At 39.9% G+C, this 11837-nt stretch overlaps 1 protein-coding gene across 1 annotated transcript; it reads right to left on the bottom strand.

Moving 5' to 3' along the window:
* Positions 1-6667: 6667 nt before the first annotated feature.
* Positions 6668-8414, bottom strand: rgs13 (regulator of G protein signaling 13). The gene is made up of 5 exons (XM_005935703.2): positions 8242-8414; positions 8083-8142; positions 7919-7980; positions 7658-7824; positions 6668-7547 (listed from the first exon to the last, which is right to left on the bottom strand). Exons 1-5 carry the CDS (start codon positions 8322-8324, stop codon positions 7362-7364), a joined length of 558 nt encoding a protein of 185 aa, XP_005935765.1. The 5' UTR covers positions 8325-8414; the 3' UTR covers positions 6668-7361.
* Positions 8415-11837: the final 3423 nt, after the last annotated feature.

The raw sequence follows: 11837 nt of genomic DNA on the forward strand, positions 1-11837 counted from the left end.
AAAAAAAAGCTAAATTAGAGATTTTATATTTCAATGCACGCTCTTCCTCACCAGAATAATTAGTATGGGAACACTCAAATTACTTTTTCACTGAACTGAAGTACCTCTTTAGAATTTTAAAGCATAGCATCACTTAAGCAGAGAGGAAGAACTCGGCTGAAAGCATGTGCATCAGAAACACTGAAAGGATAATGGAAGTGATGATTTCCTTTACAAAATGATCACATTTATCATAAATAAACAACAAATACAGATAATATACACAGAGCACTGGGGATGCACTGATTGTCAAGTCCTGGAGTGATACCAGTGCTATACTGATAAAGGTTCAAAGATTCCTTAATGTCATTGTGCACTCACATGGTGAAATTGACACACGCCTGCTCTTTAAAGGTGTGTATTTATGCTGTCTGGTGGTTCTTGTTTTTATAGTCCTATAGCTTCTTCCAGAAGGCAGAGGGACAGTTTATTACCCAGGTGTATGGAGTCCACATCAACACAGGTAGCCTTTTTCTGGACACGGCGAGCATAGTTTGAGTTCAGATCTCGGAAAGAAATTCCCAAAATCCCCTGTACTATTCTCACTACCCGGGGCCAAGTCCTTTCTGTCCTGTGCTGTGCAGCTGCCATATCATCAGAATCAGAACCAGAATACTTTATTAATCCCGAAGGAAATTAGGGTTACAGCAGGCAGCACGCTAATGGTGCATGCACACTTACAAAGGAACCTTCTGACCAACTTTACACAAACATCACATTGGGGAGACATGTCAGAAAGGTAGGCTGATAGGAAAAAAAACAACGAAAATACATAACATGAGGTAAGAGGAGGAGAAAAAAAACTCCACTCAGACTGAGCTCCTAGTGGGAGAACAGTTTGATAACAGAAAAAACACCTGAGCACAAAAAGCACATGACTATCAATACACCATAGAAACACAAGACAAGCAACAGGGGCGGGTAAGGGGTAAGAGAGAGCCGGTGTTGACAGCGCATCCGGTCCTGCAGCATGTCTGCGCTGGTCCAGTCGACTGCTATCTTCCCCAGTAGGGCACAAGCATTGAAGACGTTTGGAAAGGGAGGGGGGATCAGTGTGTGCATATCAGTGTATGTGTGTGTGTGTGTCCAGAGTTCAGCTGAGACAGTGTCCTTCGCCCTGCCAGGCTAAGTAAACAGTCTTCCAGCCAACCCAGGTGGCCTTGCATGGAATGGGGGGAACAGTCTAATATATATAGTATATCATACTGTCATACTGAGGCAGGGGATGCCTTGTGATTATGTAGAAGTTTGTTAGCAGGCAAGGGGGTTGCTTTTAAAATGTATTGTCCTATGACTCAAAGTCATAGGACAATATGACTTTGAGTTTGAATAGAGTATACTCACTGACAGCATGGGAGCAAGTTACTCTGGATACGTCTGTTTTAAACTTGCTTAGTCATTCAAATAATATTTGAATTTTCAAATGGACATGTTTTTCAAAATATGTACAAACAGCAAATGATGGCAGTGCATGCATTTAAACCATTGATGTCATACTGGCTGGAACGTTTCCTTACATGCAGGTTCAAGTTTACATGCGCAATCAGAATAACACAGCAGTGGCACGACTGGTGTGACATATTCTTCTATTACTGGATGTCAGATGGTTTGCTGATGACAACCACTGAGGTGTGAAACATGCACCACTATACAACTCTGTGATCACATTTATGCATTCAAAATTTGGGCATGTTTTGCAGCCCCAGGACTCTGGTCTTTGCCATCATTGAATCAACAGGGAGATGAGACTGACTTCACAAGGAAATACAAAAAGGCGAAAAACAGGGAAGAGACGAAGGAAACAGGAAGGGAAATAAGTAGATAAGGAAAACATACATGCAAAAGGACTAAATACGAAAGGAAGTGACATGAGAGAAAGAGGAACAGAAAGGGAGGAAAAACTAAACCAACTGGAAACCAAGAACAAGACTATGTTCACAGAATAGTACAAAAATAAGAAACACATTAAGACTAGGCAATGTAGGAATCTCATAATATTCAAATAACTAAATCAGTAAGTCCCAAAACGCAGCAAGATCAGAAAACAGACCCCGGAGCATGACAGGGATGTACTTAGTTATTCAGAGGACTGCACAGAATCCTGTGAAAACATGATTGTAGCATGTTTACATCATTTTAGCCATTGCAATCTATTTAACAGGCATTACATTTGAAAGCAGAAATATTGGTTTGCTGGTGGAGGAAACGTCAGAGCAGAGCAACACATTCATATGGACACAGTGAAAGTACACAATAGGTTTCATGAAAATACATTTACTAACAAAAACTACAACATTGACTCTTAAAGAGAACATGAAATGCTAGACACACACAAGCTAATATACACCACTGAGCCCTGCTCTCAAATACTGACATAGATGTAACACTGGATTTAAGAAATCGAGGCTCAAAGTTCAAGTTTGGAAAAACATGTTTAGCTCCATCTTCTGTCAGTACGGAACGTAACGTCATGCGGTTGGTCTGTTGCATTAGACTTACATTAGCTTATGTTAGCTAACTAGAGACAGAATCGCTGACTCAGAGGAAAATAACAACACTAAAACTAAAAATCAGTTTAAGGGTATCACATTTATGCTGCCCCTGGCTGCAACAATGAGTTTTATGTTAGGAAACCAAAGATATACCATCTACTTTCACGGTCTGTATCTTTAGCAGGAACTGGCTGTTTGCTGTTTGGCTAGCTGCACTCAAACAGGAAAATCTAGCTGTTAGCTGTAATGCTGTTTGTAAAGCACTTTATAAATGAGGATTGTGTAGAGGAGAGCCTGTTTGAGTCTATTAGTTTGAGTACTGACAGAAGACAGCCAAACTTTAACTTCTAGCTCTGATTTCTTAAATCCAGCTTCACAGACAGTCTAACATCTATGTCAGTTTTTGAGAGCAGGGCTCAATGGTGTATATTAGCTGTTATATGTGTAGCATTTCATGTCCCCTTTAACTAACTTAGCTATCTCTAACTAATTAGCTCCTCTTTTTTTCTTTAACTTTTTCTTTAGGTTCAACTAGCCGTCAGTATGATAAAATGTAGATGTAAAGGTTCCTTTAACAGAGAATAATAAAAAAAAACAGCTTGCATTTGTTTATCAGGGAATGATTGTATGAACAGTTAATACGCTGTAAATAAGAGACCTCAAAGACCAGACATATCAAACACAAACCGGTACAGACAAGTTTAAAGTTGAACTTGTGACTGAAACTAGGACATGATGCACGTTATCTGCATGTGGTCTGCCTGACCAGAGTGTGCTTTTGGGACCAGGAAGTAGCTGACAGAGCGAAAGCAGCTAACTCAGTGTGCTTTCAACAATTTGTTTAAACAAATAGACATTTATTTTAATAAAAGAACCCAAAAGAAGAGAGGTTAAATGATCTTACCTACTTACATGGTTGACATGAAAATCAAGAACAGGACCACATGACTAAATATGGATGCTTTGTGGGGCAGATGATTTTTTATTAAGGTCATTACTGGGGAAGTATGTAAACAGAAGCAGAGTAGGCAAGCAAAACAGCATAACCAGGTCTGCCCTCGCCTGCGTGTTACATGATTATCTACATAAAAGCAGTTAATTCACACGTATTTAGGATACAAATGTGTACGTTGATTGCAGAATACACAAAACTGTGACTGCTTCACATATGAGTAAAACTCCATTAGTTACAGACATCACAGTCCCTGAAAGCTTTTCTGTTGTGCAAGCCACTCACAGATAATTCTGCAAATTTCTTTAACACCTGTTGTAAAAAAAGTTAAATATAACCTTCTTATGGTCCAGATCTAAACATGGGGCCTTCATTTGAATGGCAGGGTCATGGTCAGCAGTGTTTAATTGTTATTGTTTTACATAGTGCAGCAGTGGAAAGTATGGAAGATGAAAAGTTTTACAAGTTTTTATTTGCAATTCACATCAGCGCAGTGAGATAGCGGTGGGTTATTGTTTTCTGTCGCAGTCCATTGACCTGCAGGTCAGAATAACCTGAGACATTTTGTGCCTCAAATTTGGTTTTTGTATGAGTTGGCTGATGCGAACTAGGGCAGATTTAATAGATTTAAGACTTCACCCTTACTCTTATTCCAAACTTATCTGAGTTTAAAAAAGCCTATCACATCAACTGTCTGTGTCTACGTTTATATTCTTTAGATTTGCAATGTTTGTGGGGATGAGGAAATATATATATATATATATACACATATATATGTGTGTGTGTGCTGTCAGCATTAATCTCGTTAAAATGACGTTAACGCCATAACCGCATTAACGCGGCAAATCTCCGTTAGTGAGTTAGCGCGGATCACCCGGTGCGTTGGGTTGGACGGCACTAACGTGTTAACAAGCTAACCATGCTAACGCGTTGACACCGTGCAGCCCCACACACGGGGTGATCCGCGCTAACTCGCTAACGGAGATTTGCCGCGTTAATGCGGTTATGGCGTTAACGTCATTTTAACGAGATTAACGCTGACAGCACACACACACACACACATATATATATATATAAAAATATGTGTGAATGTCTGTGTGCATGTGCACAGTGTGGCCTGCTTTGGATTTAAACAAAAAATGAAAAATGAGCTGAACATATACTTTTGTCTTTTAGTCATGTTAGCAGCATGATCTTAAGGAGGCCAGTATCAGCTCAGCTCACTGTCTTTTGAATTAGCTTTAATTAAAGTCTGTAAGCCACTTCAGGTGAGTTGATTTTTGTACCGTGAGGTTCTCTGTCGTCCTCCAAGCGCAGATTATTTTTAAGCATCACGTTTGGTAAAAGCAAATTTTTGCACCTGGCAGAATGTTTCCTCTGTGGAACGTGTTTACATGTCATTAAAATAGATGTAAAACAAAGCCTTCTTTGTTGAACTGGTTGAGCAAGATCTGTCACGTGCTGAAAGCATGATCGCTTCCATCTAATGACACATATGGTGGCTAAGAGTTTCATTGGTGACTTTTAGTCTTAGTTGCTGAGTAGTATTCTTAATGGGTAATAGATAGTCATCAATAACGCATTGGTGATTAGTATCTCAGGGTGGTTAAAAAAGCACCCTAACTCACTTTTTCTGATAGTGGCTTATAATCATATGACTGACGTATCACTGGATCATCTTGTTGCCAACACACAGACCAGTGTAAAAAGGGAAATGACTAGCAGACAGCGGTCCATCCATGTCAGCCATGACTGACTAAAGATTAAAATAATAGTTAGAAGAATTTTTCAAAAAGTTCAGATCCTTTTGAAAGTTGATTTGACAAAAACACAACATGGCTTTAGTGGTGCTTAACCTTTAGTTTGTTGTGTTTTACTCACCTGACAACCCAAAAGGTGTTTCAGGGTCATGACTGCTTACGTATATGCCTCTCTCTCTCTCTCTCTCTCTCTCTCTCTCTCTCTCTCTCTCATTGTGTGTCTGCGCAAATTCAAAAGTACACAAGTGAGATTAAAAGAGGATGTGGTGGAGCAGTTAGGCCTAAACAGATCTTCCTAATTTCTGTAACCTTTAGCAGAGTGATACCTGATGTGTTCTCACAGATAAACTTCCTTTTTTTAAAAAAAAAAAAAAAGCCAAAATTTCTTTTTTTTAAAAAAGCCCCGACAAATCCAGTTTCAGTTTAAAACTTTTAGCTGCATTAACAGGAACATACGACGGCAACATCTGGTACACTAATGAATGAGACACTGGGTGGCGAAAGGCTGAGCGACTTGCAGGATGGTGGGACGATAACCCGTTTAAGAACATGAAAGGCCGATGACACATGAAAGGCTGATGTAAGAACAGGCCGTGTGTAGGTGGAAGAATTTTGTAACAACCTGTCTGCTCACGTAGCACTCGAAATTGCTGAAACCTCACTGATGCTCGATGCATATCATGATTTTGAACTATAGTAGTAACTTTGGCAGTCTCAAAGACACCAAAGATCCTCGGCTGCACAAAAAAACGTGCAAGGCTTCTATTGGTTTAATGGCATGGCCGGCATTCTTCAGTCAGTGTAAACAATCCATAGTGCAGCTGCAACAGGCTGATACAATATAGAATGCTTTTTATATGGACAGTTTAAAATGAATAGTTCTTTGTGACGGTATCCCCTTTTCACTGGGGAAAAATGTATATTAAGGAGTTTAAAGGGATTTTTTAAAAACCCTGCTGGCTCAGCAAAACCTGATTACTAAACTTGCTACTTTAAAATAATTGTCAAAAAAGCAAAACAAAGGAAACAAACAAAACGATTAGGCTCTCGAGGTCCTCCTAATTTTCAGTGTGTTTGCATTGAGCTAAACTAAGCTAACGTAGTTATATGAGGCCAGCTGCTTCCTGTTTACATCCTGTGCAAAGGATTTTTTCTTAAAAACAGTTAAAAAGAATTACTTATATAACATGGAAAAGAAATGAGGCCACAGTTTCAAGATTAGGTGTCCTGGTACGTTGTGCTGTTCTACATATCATAAACCCACTGGGTAGTAAATACTATAACTGTGAGACAGTTTATGAATGACTGAGAAAAAGAAATGAATGAACTGCTGACTAAGTCACTTCCTGTATTCTTAAAAAGGTGTTTAACTAAAGCTTAAGCGGCTCTTCTTTGTGTCTCAAAAAAACCATGTAGTCACAATGTACATTTAAAACAGTTTGTTTTTATTATTTGTCACAAACCCATTTATTATTCACATTCGCAAACTGGAATACATTTTTTTTAACATATAGCTTATAATAGATTACTATCATTACAATGTATCGGCTTACTGTGTCAGCACTGATGTCACTATGTAAAAAATTTTAAATTCACAAGGCTGTGCATAATATCCACATCTAGATACATCTACTTTTTTATTGCTTTAGTGAAATAACAATAAACTTCAGATGATGTGCATGTGCAGATATCGGATTGTGCAGTTTCATTTTGTGTGGATGGCGTTGACCACACATGCTTCCTGGTGCCTCACTCAGAAAGTCCCCAGCATTCTCTTTAGAGAACTGTGGCGTTTTGGGAAAGCAGTCGTGACCTGTACACAGCATTTCCAAGCACACTGTCTGCTTCTTAGCAAACTCTTCTCACAGATTTTCACTAAAGTGCCGGCTAAGTCTTTTTAACAAGTTCAGACGAGGTCTTAGCCACTCCCAATTTATTTTCCAACTCTTTAGAAAAGCATGAATGTAATGGAAATAAACTGGGTTTAGTTTTGGTGTCCATCACCACCAGTCTCAGGACAAACAAGCAGACGTCACGACTCCTCTCAGGTAGTCCAGTACTGGGCGTAGCGTCAAAGTCCAGCTTTTACACACACAAAGTCTCAGGCTCCACTTCTTTTTACATGTTCACCGATTGTGATGTGGAGTCCGTTAAAGTCCTGTAAATGTCAGACTTGAGGAAACGTGGGTAAGAGTCCCTCTCCATTAACCCGTAGACGATCTTTTGAGCGTCATCAAAACACACTGTAGAAGGCGCCTCTATGTTCTGCTGGATCCTTTCCCTCGTCTTTTGATCAATGTTGATCTGGAAGCAGAGGAAACATAATGAGGACCAATGAAGAAAAACTAAAGCAGCCAGCGCTCCTTGTTCTGTAAAGTGCCATAAATCTGTCTGGATTATCAAGAGCTACATACCTCTCTGGGAGATTCAGCTTGAATGTAGCGTTTGAAGATCTTTTTCGCCCTGGATGACATCCTGAAGGAATTTCTTATCTTCTTAAACTCCTCACAAACCACCCAAAACTCAATGTTTTCATCACTGAACTCCGACTTCAGGAATGCCTGGAATATCTTCATTCCATCTAAAGATGGTTAAAAAAAAGATCTGCAGTTAGCCATTGTTTTTCGACGTTTAGTGACTAAGATGAATCTGAGACAGTGTATTGATTAACTTACATTTGGATGAAAGAAGCCTCTCAAGTGATTGTGACCACTGAGACATATCTTCAAAACAAAGCCTGTAAACGAGGAGAATAAAGTTAGCACAGTTATCCATACATGAAGCATAAAATATGAGCAGGGTTTGCTTTTAGCTTGTAGTTGAGTTTTTTCTCACTTACCCCTCAGTTTTTGTGGCTTGGGATGACTTACGCTGCAGCCGATACTTCAGGTTTCCCCCTCTGGTTAATCAAACAGAAACGAACAAAAGTTATTTTACTTATATTCAAACAAAAACAAGACAAGATGTGATGATATTGATTGGCCAGAATAAATTTTACCTGTATTTCTCTGTCTTCTTGTTGTCAGTGTCCATGTTGATTTGCTGAAGCTCCTTTGTTGGAGATGTGACTAAACCTGGCATGGCAACAGTTCTTTGTACATGTATGACTAAATGTTGGGCTCTTAGAGAGTTATGAGATCTCTAACTGCGTCTGTTTGACGAGCCCGCGCAGCGTTGCCTTATATATCTGCAGAGATGAACGTCACATTCTGCAGCAACCACACGACAAAGAGGAAGTTGGGGAATGACGCAAACGAGCAAACAGACAGACAGCAAATAGCTACAGGTTTCTGTTCATACTGTACTCAAACGTGCATCATTACTTGTTTGGTTTAAAGTCAGTGGATGCAAATAGGCCAGTGGAAATTTCTGCAGCAGATAAGCAAATGCTTTAATCTCTATTCCACTTTGCCTCGAGAGCCAGTACCACTGTTCTAACTTTTGGAAACATTAGTGAACTAGATGCTGAGGCTATTTCAGCTCTCACAGTCAAATTTAAACATAGCATGTTCTTGCTCCTTAGCCTTGTTGGTCATTTGCATTATATGGGCCAAAAAATCCACTGAGATAACGAAAGACTGCATCTTTGCATTAGCTAAAGTAGCGGTGTCCAGTTAAATGCAGAAATTCCTCTGCTCTCTTGAAATATATATTGTATTTTTTAAAGAAGAAACACGTTCCTGCATTTGAAAATGATAACCTCTGAGTTCACTACAGTCAGAGAGTCTGGCGCTACAATTGTGCGTACACCACCATGAGCTCTAGCCTCTAATACAGGAATGTCAAACATGGACAAAGAGTGAAACTCAGCCCATTGGCTTTGCAAGTGTAAAAATGATCTTGTAGCATGGTTATGAAAATGCATGGAAAGAATAAAAAGATATGTCTAGATCTTGACAAACTGTTTCAATCATAAAAAGTAAAAGACTAGTTTTACAACACATGTGAAGGTTTGTACTTTTCTTATGTATGGTTAACAAGTCTCTGTAGATTCTCAGTCATCCAGGACATGGAAGTTCTAAGTGGGGGCTGTCCCTTTTGACACCTTGCCTCATCACATGAGGCAAGGTGTGAAAAAAGTTGGATGTAAGCCTCAACACTGAAGTTTACGGGAAGCCAACACACATACAGACCAGTAGCTACTCTTTGACTGCCACCACCCTCTGGAATACAAACTTGGGGTTATCAGGACCCTGCAACACCGGGCAGAAAACATTACCTCTGAGCCCGAAGGAAACAAAAAGAAACACACACCTAAAGAAAACACTTACAACATGTCGTAATTTCAACTGGGCCTTCATCAAATCAGTAATGATCCACAGTAAAGGTCAGACAACAACTAGCAAGAAACAGAGTGACAAGCAGAACAATGTTGTCATCCCTTATGCATCAGGTTCATCAGAGAAACTCAGGTGAGTTTTCTCTAAGCACGACGTCTCAGTGCACTTCGGACCCAGCCACATACTCAGACAAAAACTGGTTTATCCCAAGGACAAAACTTCCAAACACAAGTTCAGGAATCCAGTCCACGCTGAGCAGTGCATCAAGGAGTGCTAGGACCTCTACACTGGAGAAACCAAGCGGTCAGCCACTTCAACAGTACAAGACTCAGTTGAACATCTGCACCCAACTGACAAAGGTCACTCTTTTAAGGACGCCAACATTCACATTTTGGACAGAGAAAGACAAGTAAAAGAGGCCATCTACATCCCTGTGAACGACCATTATTGAACAGAAGGAGTGGATTATGTCACCAACTGCCTGCCACCTACAGTGCAGTCATGAGCTCGCTTCCCAGGTGTCTCAACCCCAAGTCACATCTTGCATCAGGTGACCTCAACAGGTCACATGATAGAGAAGCGCGAGATCTCACAGTGGTTACACCTGAAACCTCCAGTGGTATCACCCACGCCTTTGTTCAAACCTTGGCTCATGTGATTAATAGTGAGTACCTCTTAGGGACAGCCGCCACTAGGTATTAAATACCTGTGACCCTCTACCTTTTGTTTTACAACTGAAGAAGCCTTTTGGATGAGAGCTGAAATGTCTTCACAAAAGCTTAAAGAAGTCAAGTTGCTCTCTTTTTCAAGCTCCTTAAACTACAGGTAATAAGATATCTCACATTTAATATGAATGGCTTATTAAATGTGAACTTTCCTTGTACTGCATCACATGAAAAGAAAGTTAGGTTATTGTGCAGCTCTTTTACTGATCTGCCCACTTAATATCAAATTGGGGTACATCTAAACCAGGAACTAAAGTGACTTTGACACCACGGCTCTATTTGCTAAATCTTAAATAAACATAAATTGACCTGACGCAATATCATAGTTCTGCTTTGGCTATTTGTAAATTTGTCAAAGCTAACTGAAGACCTTCGTTCTTTAGTAGCATTTGCTACTTGCTTCTATCCATCCATCCATCCATCCATCCATCCATCTTCATCCGCTTTATCCGAGGCTGGGTTGCGGGGGCAGAAGCCTAAGCAAACTTGCTTCTAAATTCAGATAAAACTGAAGTTATTATACTCGCACTATACTTGCACAGAGGGGCTCGCTTGATTGATGGGGTTTCTCTCTATTATTGTGGGGTCTCTATATTACAATACAAAGCACCTTAAAGCAAGTTTTATTAAACTGAACCAAACTGAACTGAATTTGCCATTGTGGGAGTTACTTAGTAAAAGTTTATCCCCCCCTTTGGTGTTTGCAGCTGATTGTGCAATCAAATCAAACCAGCTATGATATATGGTTTCATAAATCTCCCACATGACACCTAACCTTTCTATAAATGAGTATTTTAACACCCATATGGTGAACAAATTCAAGATTCAATGTCAGATGATGCAAGAACAGCTGACATGCTGCCTCTTTTGTATCTACTTTAACTGCGGCTCAAACACTGCCTCATATATTATGCACCACTTTGTGGTAAATTTCTCTTGTCTTTTGGCAGACTTTTGTAATACGGGTTTTGTTTCTGTTTACAATCTCTTGCCGGTGGAGGCAGAGAGGAAACACGGGGGAAAGAGAGGGGGACGACAAAGGTCACATGTCGGAACCAAACCACGGACAGTGTGGGTTATGTGGTGTGATGCTTAGACCACTAAGCCCCCTCAGTGTTTCCATTTTAGACACAATTAAAGCTCAGGCACAGAAAGTATAACACAATCTCTGTTTTAGAAACATAAAGCTCGGGAAACATTTTGATCTAAAACCTGACATCGGTCAACATCATGGAGGAAAAACTACTAACGTCCTCGATTAGCATCCTTAATCCTTCCCCAGGCCTGTGAGCTGTGACAGTTTGGCTTTCCCCTGTCTTCCAACAAAACCTCTTAAGAGACAACAAGTCGTGAAACTGTTTCACTCTTTACTTCCTGCTTCTTTGTTGACAGGAACCTTTCATCTGTTCTCTGGAGGTCTAAAGTGTTTTTAAAATTCCAGTAACCCCTTTGTATTCATAAATTTATATACATTTCAGTTTTAGTTCCTCTCTTTTTGTGCCCCAGTTTAATCCCAGTGATGTAAGCAACAGATAACATAGATAAGCACTTCATGTGGGAGATGCAGGTCAACTTCTTCTTCTTCTTCC

This window comes from Haplochromis burtoni, unplaced genomic scaffold, assembly GCF_018398535.1.
Source record: "Haplochromis burtoni strain Fernald_Lab_line unplaced genomic scaffold, NCSU_Asbu1 Contig_199, whole genome shotgun sequence".
In the NCBI taxonomy this organism is placed as follows: Eukaryota; Metazoa; Chordata; class Actinopteri; order Cichliformes; family Cichlidae; genus Haplochromis; species Haplochromis burtoni.

What these genes read in the sequence shown, in the direction of transcription:
- rgs13 (XM_005935703.2), bottom strand. Translation starts at nt 8,324, where the DNA reads ATGCCAGGTTTAGTCACATCTCCAACAAAGGAGCTTCAGCAAATCAAC. An exon ending in GAGGCTTCTTTCATCCAAAT is followed by an intron (nt 7,825 to 7,918) that starts GTAAGTTAATCA and finishes AACCATCTTTAG; the next exon opens with ATGGAATGAAGATATTCCAG. An exon ending in AAGCTGAATCTCCCAGAGAG is followed by an intron (nt 7,548 to 7,657) that starts GTATGTAGCTCT and finishes CTCTGCTTCCAG; the next exon opens with ATCAACATTGATCAAAAGAC.